The 13,577-nt window shown below is 53.5% G+C and overlaps 7 protein-coding genes across 7 annotated transcripts; 5 read left to right on the top strand and 2 right to left on the bottom strand.

The window, feature by feature from the left end:
- Positions 1-173: 173 nt before the first annotated feature.
- Positions 174-803, bottom strand: PSV08DRAFT_354765 (60S ribosomal protein uL5; the record flags this gene model as incomplete). The annotated part of the gene is made up of 3 exons (XM_014224239.2): positions 174-330; positions 384-745; positions 801-803. The coding sequence occupies 3 exons, from the start codon at positions 801-803 to the stop codon at positions 174-176; spliced, it is 522 nt and encodes a 173-aa protein (XP_014079714.2).
- A 281-nt stretch (positions 804-1,084) lies between these two features.
- Positions 1,085-1,950, top strand: PSV08DRAFT_354764 (uncharacterized protein; the record flags this gene model as incomplete). Its single annotated transcript, XM_014224240.2, has 5 exons — positions 1,085-1,117; positions 1,200-1,208; positions 1,259-1,330; positions 1,384-1,792; positions 1,841-1,950. 5 exons carry the CDS (start codon positions 1,085-1,087, stop codon positions 1,948-1,950), a joined length of 633 nt encoding a protein of 210 aa, XP_014079715.1.
- A 512-nt stretch (positions 1,951-2,462) lies between these two features.
- Positions 2,463-3,335, top strand: PSV08DRAFT_404345 (uncharacterized protein). Its single transcript, XM_014224241.2, has 3 exons — positions 2,463-2,643; positions 2,815-2,887; positions 2,964-3,335. The coding sequence occupies exons 1-3, from the start codon at positions 2,571-2,573 to the stop codon at positions 3,199-3,201; spliced, it is 384 nt and encodes a 127-aa protein (XP_014079716.1). The 5' UTR covers positions 2,463-2,570; the 3' UTR covers positions 3,202-3,335.
- A 23-nt stretch (positions 3,336-3,358) lies between these two features.
- PSV08DRAFT_11934 (P-loop containing nucleoside triphosphate hydrolase protein) lies at positions 3,359-7,301 on the bottom strand. Its single transcript, XM_014224242.2, has 2 exons — positions 7,143-7,301; positions 3,359-7,092 (listed from the first exon to the last, which is right to left on the bottom strand). The coding sequence occupies exons 1-2, from the start codon at positions 7,263-7,265 to the stop codon at positions 3,517-3,519; spliced, it is 3,699 nt and encodes a 1,232-aa protein (XP_014079717.1). The 5' UTR covers positions 7,266-7,301; the 3' UTR covers positions 3,359-3,516.
- A 222-nt stretch (positions 7,302-7,523) lies between these two features.
- On the top strand, positions 7,524-10,403 carry PSV08DRAFT_208071 (MCM2/3/5 family-domain-containing protein). Its single transcript, XM_014224243.2, has 5 exons — positions 7,524-7,639; positions 7,698-7,939; positions 7,993-8,093; positions 8,172-10,089; positions 10,143-10,403. Exons 1-5 carry the CDS (start codon positions 7,591-7,593, stop codon positions 10,230-10,232), a joined length of 2,400 nt encoding a protein of 799 aa, XP_014079718.1. The 5' UTR covers positions 7,524-7,590; the 3' UTR covers positions 10,233-10,403.
- Positions 10,404-10,734: 331 nt separating this feature from the next.
- On the top strand, positions 10,735-11,732 carry PSV08DRAFT_364900 (Shr3 amino acid permease chaperone). Its single transcript, XM_014224244.2, has 2 exons — positions 10,735-10,828; positions 10,902-11,732. The coding sequence occupies exons 1-2, from the start codon at positions 10,780-10,782 to the stop codon at positions 11,462-11,464; spliced, it is 612 nt and encodes a 203-aa protein (XP_014079719.1). The 5' UTR covers positions 10,735-10,779; the 3' UTR covers positions 11,465-11,732.
- Positions 11,733-11,953: 221 nt separating this feature from the next.
- Positions 11,954-13,110, top strand: PSV08DRAFT_364899 (uncharacterized protein; the record flags this gene model as incomplete). Its single annotated transcript, XM_066093071.1, has 3 exons — positions 11,954-12,194; positions 12,252-12,899; positions 12,957-13,110. The coding sequence occupies exons 1-3, from the start codon at positions 12,058-12,060 to the stop codon at positions 13,108-13,110; spliced, it is 939 nt and encodes a 312-aa protein (XP_065948620.1). The 5' UTR covers positions 11,954-12,057.
- Positions 13,111-13,577: the final 467 nt, after the last annotated feature.

Genomic DNA, 13,577 nt, shown 5'->3' with positions numbered 1-13,577 from the left:
ACCCGCTCATAAGAGACAAAGGCCAAGCTCCATTGATAGGCCGCAAGTTCAATGCTTGCTCTTTTTGTAAGATACATTCCAGGACTCCGTTGGACCGAACCCCCGAGACCGAAAATGCTGGTTATCGTGCAGAATCTTCACTTCGTTCCCTCTTCACCGCTCCGTCGATACGTTTATCGGACAATTCCCTCGAATCGGTTCTTGTACCACTTGATGGTCTCGGCCTGGTTGACGCGGTGGGATGGGCCGATCTTGCTCTTGCACCTCCTGCGCTTGGCGACACGCTCACCGGGGCGGGTCATGCAGACGTAGAAGTCCATACCGTAGATACTGCTCCAGTCAGCCATTGCCTATCTCGCCTTTACTGTCCATGTTCCACATACCCAATGCTAGGGTCGTACTTGATACCCAAGTCGATGTGCTCGCTGATACCGAAACCGAAGTTGCCGGACTCTGAGAAGTTGCGCTTGCGGAGCTCGTACTCCTTGACCTTGAGACCACGCTCGAGGATCTCCTCGGCCTTGGGGCCACGGACGGTAACGTGGACAGCAATCTTTTCGTTCCTTCGGATACCGAAAGTACGGACGGTGTAGCGGGCCTTGGAGTAAACGGGAGTTTGACCGGACAGCTGCTCAAGCACCTTGGCGGCACGAGTGAGACGATCACCAGACTCGCCAACGGAGATGTTGAGGACGAGCTTCTGGATGCGGAGCTCCCGCATGGGGTTGGAGGCCTTGGAGTCGGACTGCCATTACTGTTAGTATGCGCGATGCAAATTGTCGTCGATATTTGCTGCGTACCATTGTGATTGACTGCAGAGGTTAGTGGGCGTGAGTGGCTGTCGAAGTCGCTGGAGTGGAATTCGCGATCACGAAATCCATTTGGCCTGTGGAGGGCGTGAATTAAGCGAGACTAGGCAGGTCACGTGCCAGCATGTCAGAGCTCCGAACATGAACTTTGTCTTGCGAACACCAACAGCTTCAGACGCCCCGCCGATCGCCAACCATACGGGGATCCGACCTCAATAACCCCATATACCTATTTTTCGAGCTTTCAAGTCGTCTCCGGACGCGCAAAACACATCATGTCGGGCGCTGCGAACCGTCAAGGAAAGATGGTAAGTAACTCCGCCTAGCAGCTCGAGGCCTTGACCTGAGAGAAAGACGCGCATAGAAACTGACTGACGCTCGATGATATAGCAAAATCTAGTAAGCGCCCCAGATTTCCGCTCACAATCGCACCCAACTTACAAGACTAGATCAACTACCGCATGAAGGTAACGCTTCAAGATGGTAGGCAAATGGTTGGACAGATGCTCGCATTCGACAAGGTCAGTGTCGCATTCTCAGTCTTGGGAAGACCAAACTAACGCGCTGCTTGCAGCACATGAACCTTGTACTCGCCGACACAGAAGAATTCCGCCGCACACGGAGAAAGGGCAAAGCCGCACCGGGCGCAACCCAGCAAGTCACCGAAACCGAAGAACGACGCGCCATTGGACTCACCATTATCCGTGGTGCTCATGTAATTTCACTGTCCGTTGATGGGCCACCGCCTGCGGACCCCGCTGCGCGTCTCGGAGCAAACTCTGGACCTTCGACTACTGCGGCATTGGCTGCTGGACCTGGTGTCGCTCGGCCTGCTGGACGTGGTCTCCCTGTTGGCCTGACTGGACCAGCTCCTGGCGTTGGAGCTCCTGGTCCTGGATTTGGAGGTGGTTTCCCAGGTGCACCTGGAGGTTTTGGAGGGCCACCTGGCTTCCCAGGCCGTGGCGGACCACCTGGTGGACCACGTACGTCTCTCCACATGTATTTAAATAATATCTGCTAACTCTTGACAGCTGGCTTCCCTCCCGCTGGTGGACCTCCTGGCTTTGGCGGACCCCCAGGATTCGGTGGACCGCCAGGTTTCCCTGGTCGTGGCGGGCCTCCTGGTTTCGGTGGTAGATAGACGGACAACAACGTGCAGACACGAAGGAAAATCACGAGAAGAAACAAGCGTCGGGATTGGCGAGTTACAAATGCAACGCGCAGCCATGTTGCAAATATCAGGGAGCGTATCGGGAGACTGAGAAGATCAAAGTCCAGCAGACCGTAGACGTTGCAAGTGCTCCAAGGTTTAGGCTGTGCTTGAAAACCACAGATGACACTGACAAGGCGAGCGTACCTAAATCACAAGTGTACGAAAGATTAGTTGGAGGGGTTTAGGATATACCATTGGCCTGCGGGCCACAATAAGAACCAGTGGCAGCATTTCAAGAATTGGACTGTCGTACTTTTTGTCTGTACCCAATCCAATGGCCAGTTCACTAGCTATATCACCCTGCACGTGATGTCCTTCCCGTATCTAATCCTGCATTTCCGGTTCGCGGTGCGGTGCGCCATCTATTCCCGCCCCGGCCCCATCAAAAAAGCCTTGGCAACCCAGCCCTGTCCGCGTTCCGAGCCCATCTCGCAAACTCCGAACCACGAGCTTTACTTTTGCTACGTCCCCTTTCCGCTTCCCCCCGCCGTCGCATACAACCTTCTGGACTCTTGGAACGGAAACCCACCAAAGGAAACGTCGCAACCATGGCCGCCGCAATCAAAGCCCTCAACGCGAAGATTCGCTCAAACAAGTACACGGATTACTTTTGCTCGACTCGTACGTTTTTAGAACCCCGGTTTTCGGAGAACGCACGCGCACACTCGCACTTGGCTGTGTTGCAAGGCGCAGATTGTGTGAGAGAGAGGAGGAGGAGGAGGAATAAGGAAGAATAGAAAAAGAAGAATTGGGGATTGTCGAGGAAAAACATTAGCTGACAGTTCAAAACAGACTTCTGGGGCCCCGCGAGTAACTTTGGTATCCCGATTGCGGCCATTGCAGATATGAGTAAAGATCCTGAAATGTATTGTTCCCTCCCCTCCACTCCCCTTACTCTCTCACACACAAACACACGCCTATCTAACACTTTCGCGAAATAGTATCTCGGGCCGCATGACCGGCGCCCTCACTCTCTACTCCGCCACCTTCATGCGCTACGCCATGGCGGTTACCCCGGCCAACTACCTGCTGTTCGGGTGCCACGCGATCAACTTTACCTCGCAGGTTGTGCAGGGATACCGATATCTGAACTACTGGAATTTCGGAGGCCGGGAGGCGACGTTGAAGGGCAAGGCAGAGAAGGTGGGGGAGCAGGTAAAGAGTGCGGTGTCGAAATAAGGTATTTGTACCGGGGCGGAACGAGGAAGAACTGGAATCTCGATATTTGAGGGTAGGTGGGGGGATACCGAGTCAAAGATGAAATGAACAAGATATGCCTCATGCATTTGTTACTGATTTCAGAGTGTCTTTTACCGCAATAGGTCGAGATACGTACTTTGTGACGAAAAAAATCCTTGCGTTGAATTACGAACATGATAGATGGACATTTCAAACCAGGCTTTTTAAACCAGGATATACATATATCGACAAAAAAACCTCTCCAAGTAACATTAACCCTCCCCTCCCTTTCCCTTTCAACAAGCTAAGAATCTCTCACATCAAACTACTCCTCCCCCCAATCTCCGTTCCCCCCTGCCCATTCGGCAAGTTGCCATCCCTTCCATCCACAAACTCCGTGTATATCCTCTTCAACCGCATTCGCTCTTGAGCCGAGATACTGCTTCTACCAGATACAAGCGAGGACTCGATGTGAGACCATTGGATCTGAGGATCCTTTCTATCAGTAGAGGCATCCTCGGTTTTGGCGTCTGCAAGGCCATTGGGAGAAGAGGAGGAATCCTTGGGGTCAAGGAGACCGCTAACAGAACGTTGGAGTTGCTTTTGCTTCTTGCGGAGGGACTGGAGGGATGAAATTTTCTGGGCGATTAGGGCACGCTCGGAGATGTGGTGCGAGGTACGCAGTGCGGAGTCGGCGGGTGTATTGCTATCGTCGTCGCCGTAGCGGAAGTAAGAAAAGTCGGGGATACCCTTTGTATCTTTTGTGCCGGTATTTTTGTTACCAGCGGCGTCGAGTTTGGAAGGGTCGATGTCACCGAGGGCGTCGTGAATGGCTTCTAGCTGGGCATTATAGACTACGGCTTGGAGATCGGCGCCGGAGTAGCCTTCTGTTCTGGAGGCGATTTCGCGGAGATTCTGACCAGATGTATCGGCTGAGAGGATGCTGGGTGCCAGGTGCAGCTTTGCAGTTACGGCACGCAAGATGTCGATGCGCTCTTCTTCGTCGGGCATGTCGCAGAGGAGGGATTTGTCTAGACGACCAGGACGGAGGAGCGCAGGGTCGATGAGATCAGGGCGCGAGGTAGCGGCCAAGACGTAGACGCCTGAAAGACCTTCCGCACCGTCCATCTGGGTGAGGAGCTGGTTGACGACGCGATCTGTTACGCCTGTGGAATCATGGCCACGTTTAGGCGCGATGGAGTCGAACTCGTCAAAGAACAAGACGCAAGGCCGCGCTGCTTCTGCTCGCTCAAAAAGATCACGCACTGACTTTTCAGACGCTCCAATGTACTTGTTGAGGATTTCGGGACCTTTGACTGAAATGAAGTTGAGGCCACATTCACCTGCTACAGCAGAGGCGAGCAGTGTTTTGCCGCATCCGGGGTATCCATAAAGAAGCAGACCTGAGCGAAGACGTAGTGGGCATTTTGCGAAGATAGGGGCGTAGGTGGTGGGGTATTGTAGTGTCTCCAAGAGAACTTGGCGTGTGTTGTGTAGACCACCTATCGAATCCCATTTGGTGGTGCTGGACTGCAATGTGACGTTCCTCAACGAGGCAGGCGTGAAGCCTGCAAGGGCTTTGGTATAATCTTCTCGGGTAAGAGTCACGGTAGGAGATGTTGATGTGACAGAGCGGATGAGTGCTTCGTTTCGCGCACGTGAAGTCAGCAGAACAAGATCACCAGGCATGTAACCGTCCGTCTGTCCCGCAAGATCGAGAAAGTCAATGGAAGAGTCGACGGTGAAGCCGTATTCCTCAGAAGGCGGTTTTTGTATGCTGTCGACACTGGCATTGCTGCAGTGAGAAGTGCTTGGTCTACTATTTGATGGAGAGGGCGGGAAGGCATGGCCATTAGCTTGCTCGGTTGACTCTGTTTTGGCATCCTTGAAAGCTAGCATCTCAATGACCTTTCTCCTGCCATCCTTGTTGGGTGCCTTTAGACTGACGATTTCGCGAACGATGTGACCTCCAACGATGACATTATTGAGAGCTTCTTTGCCCTGTGCTGTTGCCAGCAGCACTACGCCAGAGTCCATGGAACAATACTGTCGGACGATGTTGATCAGGCACTCGCTGACCTGCCGGCTTCGGCCATTCTCATTACCAACCTGAAGCTCGGTTTCCACAGGACATAGCTTATCAAGGTCGTCCAGAATGACTACGGCATTTCCGCCGCCACGTGCACCCCACGATGCCGTGGCAAACAGCCGATTGAGTGTTTCTTTGATGGTTGCAACACGCGTCTCATCCGTTACCAGCTTACGACAGGGAAAGTATGTGGTGTTGAACAGGTACTCGGTCCGGAGCTGGTGGGCAAGGAGCTGAGCACATTCCGATTTTCCTGCGCCGAGACCTCCAGTAAGGAGCACTGATGAATTATGCGTCAGGTGTGATCTTAACTGTGCAATAAGTGGGTCAATTCCAACGAGGTGAGCAGGAGTTTCGGGTAATGGATCACCCTGCTGCCACCCCTTGGCCCAACTTGACGGTACCGACACCTCTGGACCCAGTTCAAGTGGTGGTTTCCTCTCAGGAAAGAGGACCCATGATACACCACTGGTTGTCGAGGGAGGCTCGAATTTTACAATACCTCCTTGCCAGCCAAGTTCGGAATCCTTTGTTGGTGGTAATATCATTCCGTCCGTAACCGGCCCGTCCAGAATTCCGTTCTTTTTTCCATACGACGCTCTGATCTTTTGTATAGCATTCTCCTGGTCCTGTTTTGACTCGCCACCAAATTTCAGTGATGCATTGCTTAGTGATGCTACTGTAGCGAAAGGTGCAATCTTGATTGATTTCACGGTTGGCTCCCTGGACTCTTTGGTACCCTGTGGCTTGATGGCAGGTGGCTTGGGAGTTTGGGCAGGTGCGCCTTCGATGCGAACCAATCCACCCACAAACTTCTCACAGCCCAAAACCTTGCACAGGCCGACCGAAAGCGCCACATGACGGCTGTCAGGCGCATCTTCCCATGGGACGATTTTGGCTACCACGCGAGTCGCAGCTTTCTCCTGTTCTTGCTCCTTGGACATGTCGACGGGCTCTTGTAGGCCTGCAGGCTTGATAACTGATACAGAGACCCAAGTGGCCCCCCTGAGTGCTTTCGTGAGGAGTACCTCGGGATCAACCCAGACCTTCAGTCCCTCTGCGTCAGCATCATCTTCGTCGTCGAACCACTCCTGGGCAACGCTTCGGTCAACACCGCGCAGGAAGACAACGCCCTTTGTCGCAGCATCCTCACGACCGCTGCGACGCCGGACTGTGCTTGCAGTGCTCTTTCCGCTCTTTCTCGAAGCAGCGCCCACGCTCCGGCTCTCCCGAGTCGAGCTCCTCTCCTTTTGTCGTGTCTTGGGCGCAACGATGACTTCTGCGTCGGGCGAGATTTTGACAAAGAGCGATGCGTTCTGCGGCGCGGGTGCAATAGAGGTGACAGTGATGTTTGCGGTGGTAGTAGGGGATAGATGGAGGGTCAGGGGGTGCGGCGACTGAGCTTGTGGGTTAGGCAGTGCGCGTATCTGCGAAAGGAAGTTGAGTTCAAGAAATTGGGCGTGTAGCTCGATCATTTCCCAGTCGACAGGGGTCAATGGCTCGATGTTGATGGTGTGGGCTTGGGGAGGGTCGAGGTGCAGTATGATGCCGACTTTCTGACCCTGCTGAAGACCGGTCAGTCGCGCAAACGTAGCATCCACTTCGACTGCTGGAATATCCTGCTGGCTGACTGCTGGGCTGCCCCTCAGGCCGTCCTTGCCGACGACGGGCGCAATCTTGCGCTTGCTCTGCATGCCCGTCCATCCCAGGAAGACGGACTTTGGAGCGGCATTCTTGTTGTCGGTAGCGCCGGGAGGGGGAGGCTGGCGGTATGAGAGCTCGACGACAACATTCTGGGCGACCTGGACAGAGAGTAAGCAACCGGGTGTTGAGTGCAGCTAATGGCGCGTACCGTGTTTGCATTAACAAGCACCGACACCAGCGACGACGGTAAGTTGACAAGGCAGTTCTTGAGCGACTGGTGCAAGACGACCTCTGCCTGGACGACGTTGCCGGCGGGCTTTTTCGGCGGCATAGCTGGGGGAGAGAGTGTGAATGGAGAATGGAGAGAGCAGAATGACGGCTGCTACATACTCGCAAGCCCAAGCGCATCACTCTCTCTCCCAGCGAGCCGAGGTCGTCGGCGGCCATGGGCCCAGGGCGGTGGCAGCCGGCAGAACCAAAGAGATGCGGGCCCTTGTCGACGCGGGTGGACGCGCCCCAAGCCAGCAACGCGCCCAGCCCAGCCCCGATTTTGCCATTCCCTCCCCGCTGCAATTGTCTCCGAGATATCACCAATAACACCAGACCTTCGGCCGTCTTTTTTATATTCCGGCCGCCACCTTTCAATCTCGCCCCCCATGGCGCTGCTCACCACGAGTGCGCCCGTCAACTACAACGAGCAGGAGGGTGTGTATCTATACACGCGTTCACAACACCCTGGTCGCCCTTTGCTAACACCGCATAGCTGCCTTTGTTGATTTCCTCAAAAACTACAAGTCTACCTCGACCGAGGCAGCAGACCAGCTCGAGAGCCTCAACCTCAACGGCAATGGCACCGAGGATGACGACGACATGGTCGACGCCGAGGACAGCGGCCCCGCAGCCCAGGCGCGCAACAAGTCCAAGTTAAAGTACATGGACCAGCTCCAGGAAGTTGCCAATCGCATGCGCGACGAGATCCAAATAGACCTCAACGACGTCGAGGCGGTGAGTGGCCATGACCAGCTGCCGGCACCCCGCAACTGATTCATAGTCGCCAGTACGAGAAAGCTTCCGACGACGAGCAAAACCTTAGGCTGGTCGAGTCCATTGAGCGGAATGCCTACCACTACATTGAGATCTTTTCGCGCGCCGTGGACAAGTGCCTTCCAGAGCCCACAAGAGAGCTGAGGTATGGCACTACGTGAAATCTGCCAGTACCAGCACTTACTGTACACAGCTTCAAGGACGATGTGCTGGACGTGATCATGACACAGCGCTCCAAGCGCAATGAAAGGATGCAAGAGCTACAGGGCGTCGACGATGCCGAACAGGCTGCTCCAGAGTCAATATTTCCTCCAGCCCTGACGCGACGCTACACGCTCAACTTCAAGCCCAGAGTGCCCTCAGGTTCCAGCAGCCAGCGTAGTCTCAAAGCACTCGCCGTCCGAAATGTCCGTGGAGAGCACCTCGGCCACCTCATCACAGTCCGCGGTATTGCAACAAGGGTCTCCGACGTCAAGCCTGCCGTGCTTGTCAACGCCTACTCTTGCGACCGCTGTGGAAGCGAAGTTTTCCAACCTGTGACGACCAAGCAGTTCACTCCACTTGTAGAATGCCCTTCAGAAGAGTGCAAGAGCAACAAGACCAAGGGCCAGTTGTTTCTGTCTACCCGCGCTTCAAAATTCCTCCCCTTCCAGGAAGTCAAGATTCAGGAAATGGCCGATCAAGTGCCAGTTGGCCACATCCCCAGACAGCTCACTATCCATTGCCATGGCGCTCTGGTCCGTCAGATTAACCCTGGAGACGTAATTGACTGCACCGGCATTTTCCTCCCCACGCCTTACACTGGCTTCAAGGCGATTCGCGCTGGTCTTCTTACCGACACCTATCTCGAGGCTCAATACGTCTTGCAGCACAAGAAGGCCTACGATGACATTGTGCTTGCCCAGCCAACCCTGCGGAGAATGAATGAACTCGAGAGGACCGGCCAGCTGTACGAGTACCTGTCGCGATCCATTGCGCCCGAAATCTTTGGCCATGTTGATGTCAAGAAGGCACTTCTGCTCCAGCTCATTGGCGGTGTCACAAAGGAGGTGGGAGATGGTATGCGCATCCGTGGTGACATCAATGTCTGCCTGATGGGTGATCCTGGTGTGGCCAAGTCCCAATTGCTCAAGTACATCACCAAGGTTGCACCTCGTGGTGTCTACACGACTGGTCGCGGTAGCAGTGGCGTTGGTCTGACTGCAGCCGTTATGCGCGATCCAGTGACGGACGAAATGGTTCTCGAGGGAGGTGCTCTTGTTCTTGCTGACAACGGAATGTGCTGTATTGATGAATTCGACAAGATGGACGACAGCGACCGAACAGCCATCCACGAAGTCATGGAGCAGCAGACAATCTCCATCAGTAAAGCCGGTATCACCACCACACTCAACGCCCGCACATCGATTCTGGCAGCCGCCAACCCACTGTACGGCCGCTACAATCCCCGCTTGTCACCCATTGAGAATATCAACCTCCCCGCCGCTCTTCTGTCCCGTTTCGATGTCCTGTTCCTCATCCTTGATACCCCTACGCGTGACTCGGACGAAGAGCTTGCCCGCCACGTTACGCATGTCCACATGCACAACGCCCATCCCGAAGCCCCCGGAGGCATCGTCTTCAGCCCTGCGGAAGTTCGACAGTGGGTTGCCCGTGCCAGGTCCTATCGACCGACTGTGCCCAAGGAGGTTGCCGACTACATGGTTGGCGCCTATGTGCGCATGCGTCAACAACAAAAGCGCGATGATGGCAGCAAAAAGGCCTTTACGCACACCTCGCCGCGTACACTCTTGGGTGTGCTTCGTCTGGCTCAAGCTCTGGCGCGTCTACGATTTGCTGATGAGGTCATCTCTGAAGATGTTGACGAAGCTCTCCGCCTTACAGAGGTCAGCAAGGCCAGTCTCTATGCCGACGAGAACCGCAGGGATGATCATACGCCTAGCAGCAAGATCTATCACCTTATCAAGTCCATGGAGGCGAGCGGTGCTGCGGCCGTTGGTGATGGCACCAGGGGTGAACTTGATCTCCGCAGAGTTAGGGAACGAGTCCTGGCCAAGGGCTTCACGGCCGATCAATTCGAGTCAGCTATTGACGAATACGCTATGCTTGATGTAAGTAGTCGACAGAAAAACGCAGTCTATTGCTTGCTAACTCTAGCCAATAGGTCTGGCAAACGACTGGAGAAGGAACACGACTTGTTTTCATTGAGGCTGGTATGGAAGACGAGGATATGGACGCCGACAATGACTTCTAGATTACGCATGAGAAGGAACAAGAATAGTGGTGCAACTGGGACATGGCGTATGCAGGCGTTGGATATCCAAGCGACGCTTAGGACAGTTCTATTGTATTTGCAGCCGCATAGATGGCTGCGTGTAGCTTACAACGAAGCAATTCCATCACAATGTCTACGCTGGACGCCTCGGGATAAATATCGCGTGACATAGTTATGCGGTCACATGCCAAGGCACGTATCTGCAGACGAGCATCATAGCGGCATGAACCATCGCGGGGTCTTTAGCGAACTGCGAGAACGAACTTCGTACACCGACGAGATAATCACCGCTTCAACACCGATTCGGGCCTCCCTGTTGATGCTAGCCAAGTGGAGGACTTTTTTCCAAGCCGTGTTCCCTGCATTACCTTCTAAAATAGGCTTACCTCCAACGACGATTCTTGCGCCTCGCGGCTAGCAAACGAGCACGATAAGCCTGCGCCAGCTTCCACTTGGCCTCTATCTACCCTCCAAGACTCTTGACTGCACATGCCCTAGATTCCGCATCCCATTCCACATCACAAGCATGGCAGTCGGCGCAGAAAACAACTTTGCGCAATTCATGGTAGTTGGACGTAGGTTGCCTCAATTCCGCTTCAGCCTAAGCCTCGGGCTTCCAGCACACAGCACATTCTAACGAGCGCACAGCGACGTGTTTTTTCCTCGGCATCCTCTTCGCGCAACTGCCCTACGACTATAATGTCTTGTGGACGACGCCCGAAGACCGCGCATCCTATTTTGACATTCTCGAGTCGCACATCAAGTTCCTCTATGCCTCGCCCCCGATAGTCTCGCGCATCCTCAATCTCGTCATCGGCACCGGCCTCCTCGGCTTCCTAATCAAGCTCTTCAAGCCCAACCAAGCCAATATGCTTTTTGACGGCGCATCTCTCGTCCTGTACATGGCCGGCATCACCGTCTACCTGACCAACATTGTCAAGGGCTTCCGCGTCGTCACGGCTGGTATCTACGGTGAGATGGACAAGGCTAACCCGGGCGAGATTACCGAAGAGGACATGGGCGACTACATCTCGAGAGAAGACACACTCAGGGTCTTTGCAGCCAGTAATACCATTCTTGCGCTTGTCCTTGTGGGCGTCTTGGTGTTACAAGCGGGTCAGTGGTATGCCAAGAGGGCCGAGGAGCAGGAGATTCGAGAAATGGAGCGTCTGGCTGAAGAGAAGAAGGTAGCGGGGAAGAAGAAGCAGTGATTGTTTGCTTTATTTCTCTTCGGGTTCAAAAGAAAGCTTTGCAAGCTTAGTTAGGATTTCTGGATAGACTCTCGTCTAACAAACTCATGTCCGTTGCGCCCTGAACGAAACCTTTGGAGGGTTCATGCAGGGTTGTGTGTTTGGTATTCCTTCACCTGAGAAACTGCATGCTGCCTGGGTGCAGGAGGGATGGAAAAGAGCAAATATGTATGCATCTCATCTCGAGCTATATATGTAGTGTTGAATCTTCACATTCCACTTTCCACCGTTTCATCGCTCGTTCATGATTCCAGTTCAATGCCTTCGTTTGTCAAACTCACTACAGGAAAATTTACTATCACACAATCGTCACAACGGTTTATTCCCGTCGGAAGCATAGGTCTCGCCGCAAGGGTTTCCCCGAGTCCAAAGCTAGGGATGGTCGTTCGTGCCTTCCTCATGGTTGCCCCGGGTTGTTTGTGCATATCGTCACTGGACAAACAAACCCCTCTCACATCCTCCACACTCTATCACTTCTCACCAACCAAAAACATACACATTTTCTATTCTAAACTAACTCATTTATCTCTTTTCATCTCGCCCGACCCACCACGATGACGGCTGACCTGCTTCGCCGTCAATTAGAAGATATCACAAATACGCTTGTCAAAGCGAGTGGCCGGCGGGAGGTAGAGATGCGGAACCGAGAGCCACGAATGATGGCACGGGTGACCACAGGCGAGAATAAAGGGTGAGGAAGAATTAAAAGGGAGGAGAGTGGCAATACTGATCTGAGTAATGAGCACAGCCTCTATGCCATTGACCAGGACACGACGACCGTCCGCGGAGACACCGACCAAGAGTATTCGACTATGACTCGCGTGGGCACCGTTCATAATGAGACTTGTGATCTTGTTGAACTGGAAGTTACGCTTTCAAAAATCAAGGGGAGCATGTCCGAGCCAAGGCAGGAACTATCCAGGGATATTGATGGCGACTTTGAGCTCGCCTGCGGGGGACCGGACACCCCATACCCGCCTTTCTATTCACTAGCTTGCAATCCCACAGCGCATACTAGTTGTGCGGGACCCGCGGTTCCTTTCAGTATGGATCCGATGAGCCGCCTCTATACTACCCGTTCAGCTGGTTCGCTTAGTCCGGAGATCGTTCCGTATGCTGTGGCGCTCATGCTCGAGGTGTCTAATTGCAAGTGGGAACACGTCAAAAGTTGGAGCACCTACTTGTTTGGTAGCAACACAGATGAATTCCATGGAAAATGGGAAGTGGAGAGCATGATTCGGAACGAGAATGAACAGCTCATTGGTACCGGTGGTTACGTTGTAGGCGAGGGGGACAAGAAACGCCAACTTGCCCGCCGTCTCATTCTCTCCAATCTAGCTGCGGGCGTTGATGAGGAATCCATCTTGGTTTTCCTTGCCAAGTACCGATCGAATATGTTAGTTTGCCAACATGCCAGCTCAACTCAGCTAGGTACTAACATGGATGTCAATAGTCGCAGGGTTACCCTCCTTTCGGAACGCGATCCGGTCAAGGGAACGAGGACTGTACATGTCGACATGGACTCTAGGAGAGCTGCAGTGTATGCTTCGTTCCAACATGGACACATCTTTGGTCTAGTGGTTAAGACTAAGCTGGCAGTGGAATAAGGAGGTGAGACGGATTATCCATCTGCATGAAAGGTGCGGTTGTTCCATGAGAGGATGCTATGGTCGGTGTAGATGATACTCGAAGATATTGTAGCTGTGTAATACTAAAGTGGTGTAACAGGATACACAGCAGTGGTGGAAGAGATGTCGAACACAAGAAAGGGGAATCGCCTGGCGACTACATTCACCCTCCTTTTCCGAACACACCAAATCTGATAGACACACATGAAACGTGACTAGTAAGTCCATGCTTCCTTCAAAGTTCTTGCGTCTCATGTCGCAAATATGCATGTGGCCTTATGCGAAATCGATCATAGACAAGTGAGAATTAAGAATCGATCCAACAAGACCGCGCGACTTGCGGATCTGCAAGGGGCCCCGCTCTTCCATTGTACCCGAGATGGTGAGCACGTGGGAAACACCGACACCCTTGATGCACAGTACAAGGATACTTTGCGGCCGATCGG

The sequence above is a fragment of the Bipolaris maydis genome (assembly GCF_028858645.1).
Source record: "Bipolaris maydis strain C4 unplaced genomic scaffold PSV08scaffold_12, whole genome shotgun sequence".
In the NCBI taxonomy this organism is placed as follows: domain Eukaryota; kingdom Fungi; phylum Ascomycota; class Dothideomycetes; order Pleosporales; family Pleosporaceae; genus Bipolaris; species Bipolaris maydis.
The sequence above is the reverse complement of the archived record's forward strand: the minus strand, read 5'-3'. Positions and strand labels throughout refer to the sequence as shown.

Bases quoted from the DNA above. Each gene is read 5' to 3' on its own strand.
- PSV08DRAFT_404345 (XM_014224241.2), top strand. From the start codon at position 2,571: ATGGCCGCCGCAATCAAAGCCCTCAACGCGAAGATTCGCTCAAACAAG. The intron at 2,644-2,814 runs GTACGTTTTTAG...AGTTCAAAACAG, and splicing joins GGATTACTTTTGCTCGACTC to ACTTCTGGGGCCCCGCGAGT. The intron at 2,888-2,963 runs GTATTGTTCCCT...TTCGCGAAATAG, and splicing joins ATGAGTAAAGATCCTGAAAT to TATCTCGGGCCGCATGACCG.
- PSV08DRAFT_11934 (XM_014224242.2), bottom strand. From the start codon at position 7,265: ATGCCGCCGAAAAAGCCCGCCGGCAACGTCGTCCAGGCAGAGGTCGTC. The intron at 7,093-7,142 runs GTACGCGCCATT...CTCTCTGTCCAG, and splicing joins TGCTTGTTAATGCAAACACG to GTCGCCCAGAATGTTGTCGT.
- PSV08DRAFT_208071 (XM_014224243.2), top strand. From the start codon at position 7,591: ATGGCGCTGCTCACCACGAGTGCGCCCGTCAACTACAACGAGCAGGAG. The intron at 7,640-7,697 runs GTGTGTATCTAT...AACACCGCATAG, and splicing joins CAACTACAACGAGCAGGAGG to CTGCCTTTGTTGATTTCCTC. The intron at 10,090-10,142 runs GTAAGTAGTCGA...TCTAGCCAATAG, and splicing joins ACGAATACGCTATGCTTGAT to GTCTGGCAAACGACTGGAGA.
- PSV08DRAFT_364900 (XM_014224244.2), top strand. From the start codon at position 10,780: ATGGCAGTCGGCGCAGAAAACAACTTTGCGCAATTCATGGTAGTTGGA. The intron at 10,829-10,901 runs GTAGGTTGCCTC...ACGAGCGCACAG, and splicing joins GCAATTCATGGTAGTTGGAC to CGACGTGTTTTTTCCTCGGC.